This window comes from Empidonax traillii, unplaced genomic scaffold (genome assembly GCF_003031625.1).
Source record: "Empidonax traillii isolate 1590-97213 ecotype Southwest subspecies unplaced genomic scaffold, ASM303162v1 scaffold53:size2875158, whole genome shotgun sequence".
Classification (NCBI taxonomy): Eukaryota; Metazoa; Chordata; class Aves; order Passeriformes; family Tyrannidae; genus Empidonax; species Empidonax traillii.
In genome coordinates, this window is record NW_020955246.1 from 418,067 (window position 1) to 430,753 (window position 12,687).

General features: G+C 33.6%; 1 protein-coding gene across 4 annotated transcripts in view; it reads right to left on the minus strand.

Moving 5' to 3' along the window:
• DPH6 (diphthamine biosynthesis 6) overlaps positions 1-12,687 on the minus strand; it is a 200,179-nt gene that overhangs the window by 148,231 nt on the left and 39,261 nt on the right. For all 4 annotated transcript variants that reach the window (XM_027879274.1, XM_027879272.1, XM_027879273.1 and 1 more), the window contains one exon: positions 12,444-12,562. In XM_027879274.1, coding sequence (XP_027735075.1) covers positions 12,444-12,562 — 119 coding nt within the window. The remainder of the gene's footprint in view (positions 1-12,443; positions 12,563-12,687) is intronic.

Sequence of the window (12,687 nt, forward strand, 5' to 3'; positions counted from 1 at the left end):
TGGCAGTTAACGGTCACTTCTCAGGGATAAATCAAATAATTGGCAGAAATCAGTAGTGCAATAAAAAACATCCAGGAACAACTGCTTCGAGAGCTGACATCTTCCAGCCAAAAAAGTGTGGTAGTTGGATTTGACACTAAGTGGCCAAAAAGTCATACCATGCGAAGTTAAATGAGAAAAAACCAAAATGATAACTTCTGAAAGTGAAGGAACACTGGAAAATTTTCAGTTATTACATTGTTACTAATCTTAGTTATCGTGTTTGTACTTTTTTTTGGGTAAAGATAGAAACACTTGCCCATTTCTTCCTATTCTACTGTTTTATACAATAATAGGTATCACTAAAGAGCTGCCACCAGAACAACTCAATTCAGAAGCAATTTCTGAAGCATGTACCTTGCAAAGCACTTTAGATCATTGATGATGAAAGCTGTTACATAAATGTTCAGTACACCGTTATATAAAGGCACTGGTGAGTTAAAATAGCTGATATGTCTTAATTTTTACAATCATGATCTTGGTATATTTAAATTCCTGTGAAACTAAAACAAGTTAGAGTGAATGAGATTTAAAAAAACACTAAGAAAGTTTTAAATATTTCATTAATGCACATTAAAAATTCCCTTACTATCTGGGGGAATGCTTTTAGAACTGCTTAATAATTAAAGTGAAAGAAGACTGAGTTTTTTTCCCCCTCTTTATTCCTTTTTCATATGGTTTATTGCTTTTTATTAACAGACTAAAATGTGTGTGCTAGATATACAATAACGATAATTTATTCTTCTGGAAATAATTTTGAAATATATTCATTCAATTTCAATAGTCCAAATGATGCTGGTGATCTCTTCCAATTTACACCAGCTTAGCATTATGTCTTTGACTGTAATGGGATAGGCCAAACAAGCAATTTCTCTAGAAATAAACAAATGAGTGCCATATTACTCATTTCACACATTTATATTAACATTCTTCCTTAACATAATTATTTTCCTAATATAAGTAATTCCCCTCTCCTTGGTAAAATCAAGTTGACTTCCTTCAAATTTAAACCAAGGTTTACAAACATGTGAGAAGGGAAAAAGTTGTCAGAACCAAACACACTAACATATAATTTCTTTCACAAAGTTCTCTTTGATATCACAGATATACTTACTGTTCTGTCTCCTAATGAACATAAAACAATAATTCAAAATCAACTATGATATAAATAGTTTATGAAGTACAAATAAATTCTCTGCGTATACACTACAGGTAAAACTCTTTAGTAATATCCCACACTTACATGAAAATCTCTGGAAGCACAATGTACCCTTTCTGCTTCTCAGCAGAACTCTGTTTCTGAACAGGTTGTCTCTCTTTTGAAAAATAGTATTTCAGTTTTCAATAGGTGTGTATTGTGATTGAACAGAGATTGTCTTACCTGTTGAAGGCATCAAGAACCAATGTAACCTGTAATTTGCAGAACCAGTAATCCACATCTCAAATCTCTAATAGTATGCATGCATTGGTGAAGCTTTATGTCTATTGCTACAATTAGTATAATAAAGTGTCTAGAACCATACTTACAAAACAGTTATTATAAATCCATAGTTCTATTTGGTATGTTTTTTCTTTAAACAAAGGAGTAGATTGATTCAGATTCTTGAAATGGCTTAGACTAAAGAGAAAACCAATGTATTCTAAATTCTTAGTACTACATCCTCCAAAGTATAACTAGATGTGAAGAAAGCTGAATGGGTGGATAAACCAACAACAAGGTCCAGGGCTTGGATGACTTTATGTAGAATTAAGAAATTAATTAGGAACTATAGTTTGCAGCACTGACATCTATTTTACTTAACTTGCATGTATCCATGGGAAGCAATTACAATTCAATTAAAATATTCACTTTTATTACTTCACTGACTGACCTTGAAGTTAATGCCTGTTTTATTTAATTGTATCATCTATGAATAAAAGTTAACCCTAAAATGTTATGGCCCATTATTTTCAATGCATTTTAACTCCCCAACTGAACTACATCCGTCAATTTATTATGTGCTGCCAAGAGAGCAAGTGAGACTTTATTTCTTTGAGACAGACCAGTATATGATGATAGAAACATCTCAAAAGATTTGGTAATGCTGGTTTTAACAAATTGTGCTTTCACCTCCAGTTTTGTAGACTAGTTTTACTGTAAAATCAGTAGGTGATAGCACAAATGGTATAATTACTTCCAAGTAATTTCTACTCCATCTGTAATTCCTGATAAATCCACTGTCCGGAGCAGAACTCCTTCCTGAAGATATCAACCATGGTTGCAGAATGCTTTTATGCAATTCCACAAGACAAGTGCTTTAGAGAACTTCAGCAATGTCAAAAAGATTGGGCCAGAAATTCAGGGCTTTGTTCTGTAGTGAAAAAAAGAACATTACTAAAAGGCATTTCACCACTGTTAAGCTACGCAAAAGAATTATATTTTAAATGGTTCACTTTGTGCATATGTATTAGTGTAGCATGAAGCCCTCACCTGAGAGGTAACAACCTGATATTACTTACATTTATCAAGACCATCAGAAAACCATGTTACATTTTCATGATATTACACTCAGCTAATAAAATCCACATTCTAGAGCCTCATCTGACTAACAAGAACATGTTTTATACATGTTCGGCATTTCAAAATAGTCTTGATTTTGAAGGAAGTCTTTTAATATAAAAATTTCTATTTTTACCTCTAAGTAAAATAAATAAATAAATAAAAATAAATCATAATTATTGGTTTTAAGAAATGGTGGTACATAAGATTCTTCTAAAAGCTACATTGAACCAAACTCTAACCCATAATACATGAACATATTATGAAAGAATCACTACCACACACATATATCAATAAAATATGAGTTAACTATTATCTGTTGGTAATAGAGGGAAAAAACTTCTATCCTTTCCTGACTAATCAACCTTACAATTCAAAAAGTAAATCTTATTACTCGCTGACTTCTTCCATAAAATAAGGTTAAAAACAAATCTCCAATATTGCTATCTATTATCATAATCTTTTTGAAATATCATATTCATAGAATTAGCAAAGGTTTTTGGAGAAAAAATTGGAACCTCTTTTTTTCCTGACTTCTTGATAAATATTGTTGAGAAGATTAGTAACTGCCATCATTATAAATTTCAGGGACTAAGACTTCTGTTGATGTAGGGCAGTATAATGCACAACAAGGTTTCTGGAAAGATCCCAATGAGCTGCTCACCACCAGCAGAATTATTTAGAATTTTGAATAAGAGGTAATGAAAAACTTTGGTTTTCTGGAACTAAACTAATCTCTCTCTTCTCAGTCTCTTTATCATAAAGAAAACAGGGTTAACAATAAGATGATGTGACCTTTAAGGTAAAGAAATATGTATAGAAAGCAAAGAATATAAAGAATAAATGCAATCAACCATCTTAGAACTGGAACAGAGAAAACAGAACTATTTTTGAAGGTAATAAATAAATTAAAAAATCAGTGATTTTCAGAAGGAAGATCAAGCACTATTATTTACAGAGTACAGAATATAAGAGTATGTTTCTATTAACACAGGAAAAGCTCATATGTATCAGTAAGAGGTGGTAACACAGGCTTACTCTGTGGGAGTGCAGGAATGTCTGAACCTTCACCAAGTAGAAATGCACATGCCACACAGATATTCATGGATTGTAAACCTATACCTTAAATTGCCTTGAGGTAAGCTATTCCTATTGTCATATTCAGCTTTCATTTCTGTGAAGAACTGGGAAGTGAACTTTTTGTTTGGTAGCAGAACTTGACAGGTTCATAGTTGATTCTTAACTTCCTCATAACTTTCACATATGAAAGGCTGTGTTAACATTAGTAAACTGGATAGATTCCTTGAATTTCCTTCTCCAAAACATTAAAAAAATGGTAAAAGCTACTTAATTTTTTTTATAAAAATGAAGAAAAGTGCAACAAATACTGGGTATTTCTGCACCTCTAAATGATTTGACATGAAAATACTTCTAAATTATTGTATAAAAGAGCAACATTCATGCAAGTCAACTATATATCTACTGCTTTTTTCCCTTTTCTTTTCTTTTTTTGCTTTTTTATGCTGCTTTTTTTGGGTTTTTAATATGGGGTATTTTATCCAGTGTGGGAATTGTACAAGGCTGGAACATCGAGATATAGTTAACTCTTTCCAATCTAAGTTATAAAGCTGTAAGACATAGTTCTAGCAGATATTTTCAGTGCAGTTTAATTAGGACTTCTGTTTATCTTCCTTCTCGAATGTTCACCAAGTATGTTCTAAACTAGGTTAGTCTGATGCCATGAAATTTTAGAATTCTAAGAGGTAAAATGATCTAAAAGTCTTCATAACAGCAATGTTAATTTTTTTTGTGATTTTTTTTTTAACATCAAAGTTATTTGTGTTCTAGTTAGATCCAGGATTCAAAGCAATTTAGCTCTGTCATTTTAGGAACAGAAACCTCAATAAGTCTTTGAAGAAATTTTGTATTGTTTCATCAAATAACAAGGCAATATTTTCAAGCAGATACTTTTACAAAATCCAGAATCACAGTGGGTAAGGTTAAAAGGGACCTCAGTTTGTCATCTGGTCCAACCTCCCTGCTCAAGCAGGGTCATCCTAAAACACATTGCGCAGGATTGCATCCAGATCGTTCTTGAATATCTCCAGTCTGGGCAATCTGTTCTAGTGCTTGGTCACCCACATAATTAAGAAGTTCTTCCTCATATTTAGGTGGAACTTCCTGTGCATCAGTTTCTGCCCATTGCCTCTTGTCCTATTGCTTGGTACCACGAAGAAGAGCCTGGCTGCATCTTTTTGGCACCCCCCATTCAGATACTCTTACATATTGATGAGGTCCCCTCTCAGCTGTCTCCTCTCAAGACTAAACCGACCCAACTCCCTCAGCCCTTCCTCATAAGAGAGATGCTCCACTCAATCATCTTCGTAGCCCTCTGTTGGACCAGCTCCTGGAGCACCCTGTCTCTCTTGTACCGAGGAGCCCAGAACTAGACACAGCACTCCAGGTGAGACCTCACCAGGGCTGAGCAGAGGGGCAGGATCAGCTCCCTTGCAGGCCAGGCTCTTCCTGATGCATGCCAGGATTTCACCGGCCTGCTCAGCCACAAGGGCACACTGCTGGCTTGGACAGCTTGTTGTCCACCGGGACCTCCAAGCCCTTCTCTGCAGAGCTGCTTTTCAGCAGGTCAGACCCAACCTGTACCAGTGCTCAGGGTTATTCCTCCCCAGGTGCAGAACACTGCATTTGCCCTTGCTGAATTTCAGAAGGTTCTTCTCTGATTTTCAAATCTCTAAAATGTTTGTAGTTGAAAAAAAGATTGTGGAAGAATTGCTTGATAACAGTATTAAACTGCTTTTAGTCAAATTCAAGACTCTAGACAACAAATGGTTCATGTCATTTAAAATAGTGCCTCAGTCAGCTTTCTCTCAGGACTTTTAATGGACTTCAGAGACTTAAAAGTTATTACAGGTTCAGTTCACACAGCCACATATGTATGACTGTCCTGATTTAAATTTTTTGAGTAAAATTTCTTTAGAGCATTGTTTGCTTATTAATCTACTTCATTCAAATAGTTCAACCAATCTAGCATCATAGTGTGAATACAAAAGGGTATGCTGTTTTGTCCCTGTTAAAGAATTCTGGTATTTCATGCTTTGAACAGTTCTAATGCTATTAAGCTTTGAAGAAAATAATTGAAATTTCATTCATCTTCAGAGAAAGAGGCCTGGTGCAAGTGGTAAAATTTGCATTACTTTCACTAAATTTATCCCCGTGTAGACAAGTTATAAAACTTTAAGAAGTCACAATCCCCAAATGGATGAACAAAAACTTCTGACAGAGAAGATCAATAGATCACCTGGAAAGGGGTAAAGAACAGAGCAGAAATAAAGGATCAGATTATAACAAGAAGTCCTGTAAAACTTCATCTCAGACTGACCTGGAAAGTAAGTACCTCTGGTTCTAATGACACAGATATGCTTTTAAGGGTTTGAGTTTATGCCCTGTTTCAGCACAAAAGTCTGCACAGTAAATGTGCATTTAGAACTTAAATCTTACCAAGCACTAAAGAGCTTTTTTTCTGCTATTGACATCTCTTACTAAACTCTTTTTCGTTCACTATTTTTCAGCTCCAAGTTCTCTGACTAGTCTTCTGTCTCTTTTACTATAACCCTTACTTCCTTTCCTGTTTTACTTTAAATGCCTAATAGTTCATCCTTAGAATGCTGTTTTCATTCAAAATTTCCTTTAGATGATGTGATCTACCCAAACTGCAAAGCAAACTTTCCATTCTTAATCCACCTCTCTCTCCTACTTTGTCTCTGACATCATCTTAAGAAGTGTTGCACTTAGTAATGTCAACTTTCAATTACTTTTTCTGTTTTCAGGCACATTCACTCTTCCTTCTAACTCTTGTCGTCTGTTGCGACAACATCCTTCCCATTTTCCAAAGAGGGAATCATATTTTTCTCTAACTTGTTTCTAAATCGACTTATCCAAAATCTCATTTCTTCTTTTTTCCTTCATTTCCTGTAACATATTTTGTTTTTAAACATTTCTTTATATATGCACTAAAATATCTTTCCAAAACATCATCTTACACTGGCAACAAAGTATCTGTCACTCATATACAAGCATCAAAGAAAATAACATTCCAAATGCAAAGATTAATTTCTCATCTTATTTTCCTAAACTTTTAACTATGCTCAGAATCAAAACTTTTCTTTACTTCAAGTCCATTCCTAGTTCTCTTTTCTTTTACTCATCTATTTTGCATCACACTCTTCTGAAACTCCAAATTATTTTTGTTTGATTTCTGGTCTTACATGCAATTCCTATTTATCTATGTTTATCTTTTCCCATGTGAATCTTTTCCCTCAGAAAAAGAAAATGGTCTTAGCTAAAATGACTCCTGTGGTTTCATATTGTTCCCAAGTCTTTTCATACAATGTCTGTTGAACAAACAGGTGTGGTACCTTTTACTGTAAATAACATGAACGATGCAGATAAATGAGGCAGTAGACAAACACATTAGGGAACAAGCCTAGGGCAAAAGTGTCAAATACACTTAAAGTCTAAAGGGCAGCTAGGATTTAGAAGCTTTGTTTGAAAATTCAGTGACAATACCATATGCTAGCTAGGAAATAAGATTTAGAAGGGGTAAAAGACTAATAAGAGTATCTTTCCTGAAGTATGTCATAGGTAGTCTACCAAATTTATAATCTGAAAAAAATTAAAACTAAAATTAACTAAAAGTGATCATATGTTAAAGACAATCCTTTAACATTGCTCAGGGATAATTTTCCTAATAAAAGTTTAAGGCTACTTCTTAGAATTACCCTTAAGAGAACAGGCAAGCATTTAAATTTGACTTGGAAAAATATTATCATTTTATGTTTTACTTCAAATTATGATAAACAGAATAAGTGTCCAAAGAATGAAGTGTTTAAAAAACAAGTAAATGTGGCACTTTGCGATATAGTTTAGTGAGCATGGTGCTGTTTTGTTGAAGTTTGGACTTGATGATCTTGGAGTTCTTTTCCAACCATAATGATTCTATGATTCTAAATCTTTTTCATATTAATAAAAACAAATGTTATCAAGAGCATACATTGTGAAGACCGTCATAGATTCTATTACAGTTTCAGTGTCTGGTAACTGCCAAATTAAAAAGCAATGGAACAATCATCTCTAAATAAGCTGAGTTAGCTAAGAATAATGCCAATGTTTTGTTTACTTAGTAATAAATAAATAATCCTTACTATACAATGTGTAAAAAAATAAATGGTATCTCACACTGACTTCCTAACAAAATGTTACTCAGTTCCTTCTGTTATGTTTGTAAATTGTCTGAGAATTTTTAAAAATTTATTTAGAAAAAACAAGTATCTTCACCTGTGATGATATAATAAGTACCTTCAATTTTCTCAATAATGATTTTAAATTGGCTCAGTACTAATAACTACAGCCATATTTTCAAAGAACACTGCTCTTCTGCATTGCACAGATGATGTATTCAGACCAAACTCATAATCATCAAATTTACTTCAGGATATGATCTGACATTACAGACAACCCAATTCAGTAATAAGCTTTCTATTGAAAGAGAAGGGTTTTTTCCTCCATGCAGCAGTGGTTTCTACAGAGGAAGTTCCCTGTACTCATAAAAGGCAGACCAGATGCAGCCAAACAATCACTAGAGCTTTTAGAGGGCAGAAACAAGCAGAGACTTGTGGTTTGGAAGAATCAGCTAGCAGTGGGAAGCAAAGATTGACCTTTTGACAGCAACTTACTATTAGCTCAGTTTATCTGTAACACTAAATTACACCCTCAGGAGTTTAACCTGGAACTGTGTGGTGCTAGTTCTTTTTTAATGTACTACTTTATATGTAAATCTTACCTCTCCGAAAATTAATGAGAGTATGGCTATCAATTTCAGTCAGTCAAGATTTCCCTTCTGTACACTAGTGGCACGCAAATAACAAACAATAACACATACACCTAAGTTGTTAGGCTCAAATAATAGGTTCATTATACTGAGAAGTATCGTTCTTTTTCAGGTAAAAACTCATATACAAAAACATATGCATACCTAAACTATCAGATTTCTAGAGGACTCCATGAAGAGCAGTAGTATACGAATTTTCTTGACCATGTGAGGCAAGTGCCAGGATCTTCTCACACCAAGGGAGACTGAAGTTGAATATACATACCTCAGACAGATCATTTTAGAGAAGGAATTTAGGATTTCCTGCCAGACAGGAGACGGCAATGGCTTCCTAAGGACTCCACTCACTACTCCATCGTCAGAGGAAAACAGCCTGGCTAAGTAACTAGGGCCCCCCCGCCTCAAAATTTAGGCTTCCACAGACCCTGTGATTTCAACTCTACCCATGGCTGAGCATGTAAAATGTCTATAAGTACTCATATCAGCTGGACCTGCAAGATAAAGGATGTAGCCATGCCATAAAAGAGCTTCACTTCCTATGCAGGCTGAGGACACTATTAATCCCATAAAAGACAGGAATTTCAGCTTATATTCTCATTTTTTCTAAAACATTGAAAAAGAAATTCCCCCCCACGTTCTCGAGCTGTCAGTGTGCACTCATAAAACCTGCTGAATGTAAATGCTAGTCTTAAAACTTCAAGAAAAACTAGAATCACTGAGGACAAACTGTGTTTAACTGAATGACATAAAATCAATTTCAAGTATATTCTCACATATATGAGAACTGAAGTTTGTCACTTCTTAAAATCTATAGCAGCACTAAAATTTTAGTGTTAATACTTAACAAGATTTAGATATAGTTAACTATATAAGTAAAGTAAAACTAAAAAAAACTTGAAGCTCAAGTTTTACTGAGGATCATTCTGTGAGGAACTCAAAGATTCATTCTAAATGTAACCCTCCTACTTTCCTCACTTCCACATGTGTACTACACTCTGTACTGTAGTGGAAGCAATTTGCTTTAGAATGTGGCACAGGTAAGACCGGTACATAAAGTTACCAAGATTTAGAGTTATATACATACTCTGAAATTTAATTTAATCCGTAAAATGCATCCAGGGAGGAAGGAGATACAAAACGCCTCTTCTTATCGTGTTATATTACACTGTCTCTGTTCTATTACACAGTGCTATATTACACTGTCTCACATGAGCAATGGATATTACTGGAATTTCAAGCACACACACGTTAAAAACAATCAATAACAGCTTCAATTTGATCCAAGTAACCTCATTCTGACGTTCTGGGATTTACACTGAAGAAGAGTATATTTCAGAGATAAAAGTATCTTGTATCATACAGGCATCTTTAGCAACAAGAAAATGGCAGTGAAGATAAATATGCATAAGTAGCTTTTATATATATATAATATAGAGAGAGAGCGCTCAGGTTTGCTGCTAGATCATGGAATGTTTTTCTCTCATCAGAAAGAAAGCTGATCTACTTACAGATCAACAGAAGGCATGTGAAAAAGGTTGCTAACAATACTTCTTTTGCATGTAAGTGAGAGCAATTGGCATTCCGTCTGGAAAAGCACACTACTCTGAAATAGAAAACTCTTGCTACTGGCAAAGTTTATGGTATTAATTTGTAATGGTGGATTTAGGGAAATGTACTAAACTAATGCTCATTTACTTGCATAATTATGTGTTTTCTGCATAAAACGACAGGCTTTTACCCTGTCAATACTGGCCCTGACTTAATAGAAAACAGGACAAGGCGGGTGTACAAGTAGGCCAGCGCTGAGGAATGTCAAGCTCAGGTTACAGATTTGCTTCTTGCATTAAGATCTGTACAATGTATCACCTAATGCATTACATTTCAGACTCTTAAATATGTTATTTTAAATATTTTCATTGCAGTTTAGCTTTGATTATTAATCTAAGAGGCAAAAAGTTAAACTGTATCTTATCTTCTTTGCCACTTGATATGTTAAACAGCCTTCATACCTTAAATCCACTTTAATAAGGCATGCAATTATTAAAGCATTACAGAATGGCCCCAGAGCACAAAAGCTCCATTAAATTTGCTTACATCTAATTATGTCTGCCTGAGGCAGGTGAGAAATTGACTCTGATAAGATCTTTCTTTTACCTGTAGCCAGAAAAATAAAAAGGAAAAATAACTCAGAGTGATTTTCTATCTAATTGCTATCTACAAGTATTTATGGTATTCTCTCTTACAATGAATAGCCCACAAAAGCATTCTTTGTGCGCTAACTAGCTAATTCTAAGTTTTTTTAAGACTGTAGAATACAAAAGACAAGCTTATCTTGCGTCAGGCATAAGACAGGTCATCAATGATGTCTACTTTGGAAATAATTTTATCTATTATTTAAATCATATACTTTCTATAAAAAATAATTCTGATGTGAAAACATATGACACATATGCTTTATTTTTTTTCTTCATGTTAGTATAAGCAATGAAAGTATTATATTTTATGGAAATATAACAGAAATATATAAATGTCGTTTACATGGCCTGAAAAATATTATTTTAAAAATGTTTTGTTTTGTTTTTTTTCCTCAGTGTTAATTTTAAATTGAGTAGTAGAATAAAGAGTAGAAAACATTGCATGCAATTCCTATGTATTTGTAACTGACCTTCCAAAATTCAGGAGAAAGCTATTAAATTACACTGCTTTTTACCTATAAGTGAGTGAGGGACTGTGGTATTTCTAATCATTTTAATCCTTCTACCAGCCCTAGCAGATCCTAGAGGACAACACACCAAGATCATCATAGTGACAATGTCAAAATTAGTTAGAAACTATACCAGCTAAAGAGGAATAAATAAAATAAATAAAGTAATTATTTTTTAAAAAGTAACGGAATTCATCCAGTCTTAAAGGGATTATAATTCAATTCTTAGTTGATAATTAAGGAGAAACTATTTCATTATAAAGCATTCTTTGAGGGAGACAGACATGAGGTATTTGATGGGAAAGCTGCCCAGAGAAACTTCTAATGCAAGATTATACAACACTACTTTTCAAACATACATCTTTAACCACTGATACTGCTTGTATGATACATTCTTTGGTAGGGTGGACCACAAACCTATAGTCAACCCAGAAAGAAAAGGTCCTCTGGTCACACTTAAGGTCTAAAAACTCATTTGATACTCTTAAATAGAAAACTACATAAAGGTTTGAAATTAATACATTGTATCATTAACATATTTCTCATTTGCTCCTTTGGCTTTTAGAGCACATCATTCCATAACACTTCCTATAAAACTTTATCTGACCTTATCTTTGCATTCAAGCGATAAACAAACATGTTATCTTCTGTGTTGATTTGCTTCATTATACAAACCTCATTTTACATATCTGACAATAAAAAGACTTTGATTTTCTGATATGATAAACAACACTACTGTAAATACCATATTTTGGAATTACTGATGAACTATTTCTCTTTGCTATTATGCTTTACCAACTCAAAGACTGTTGTTATGCAAAATATTTTGGCCTCATAATTACATCTTGTTTGATATTAACTTGTTGTGTTTCTATTAAAAGTTTTGAGTTTGCTTTATAATATTGTCTAGTCACCAGTCTGCATCATCTATAAATGACAATACTGTGAACCACTGAATTATGCATGTTTTATACTGCAAATCAAAACCAAACTAGAACAAAAAATTACAAGAGGAAATATGTTAGGAAAAATTACTTTTCAGCTTTTCCATGTCTCCCTTAAGAACATTTTGCATCCTGGTAAATTAATTATTCAGACATGACTGCTATTGAGTTATGTAATTTTGTTTTCACTTTTCTTCATATTAACACTTCATATCCTAAAATATAGAAAAGAATTCTGTTTTTCTCTGTTATGTTATGCATTTCTCCATGGAAGTTTTAATAGACAATATTGCTCAGAATCTGAATACATACCAAAAGCTGCCACTTTTATGATTATGGCTTGAATGTTAGAAAATATAATTTCTTTAAGCAACATTTCCTGGTTCCAACGCCAAAGGTAAGCTAAAGGTTGAAGATTAAGCCTTCTGCACCTTAAAAACAAACAAAAAATTGGATAAAGCCAAGTGTTACGCTTTTATGCAGCATGATTCATGTAAAATGAATGAAAATTTTTCGGTTCCTAACTTTAAATAATTTTTCTTCTATAATTTATATT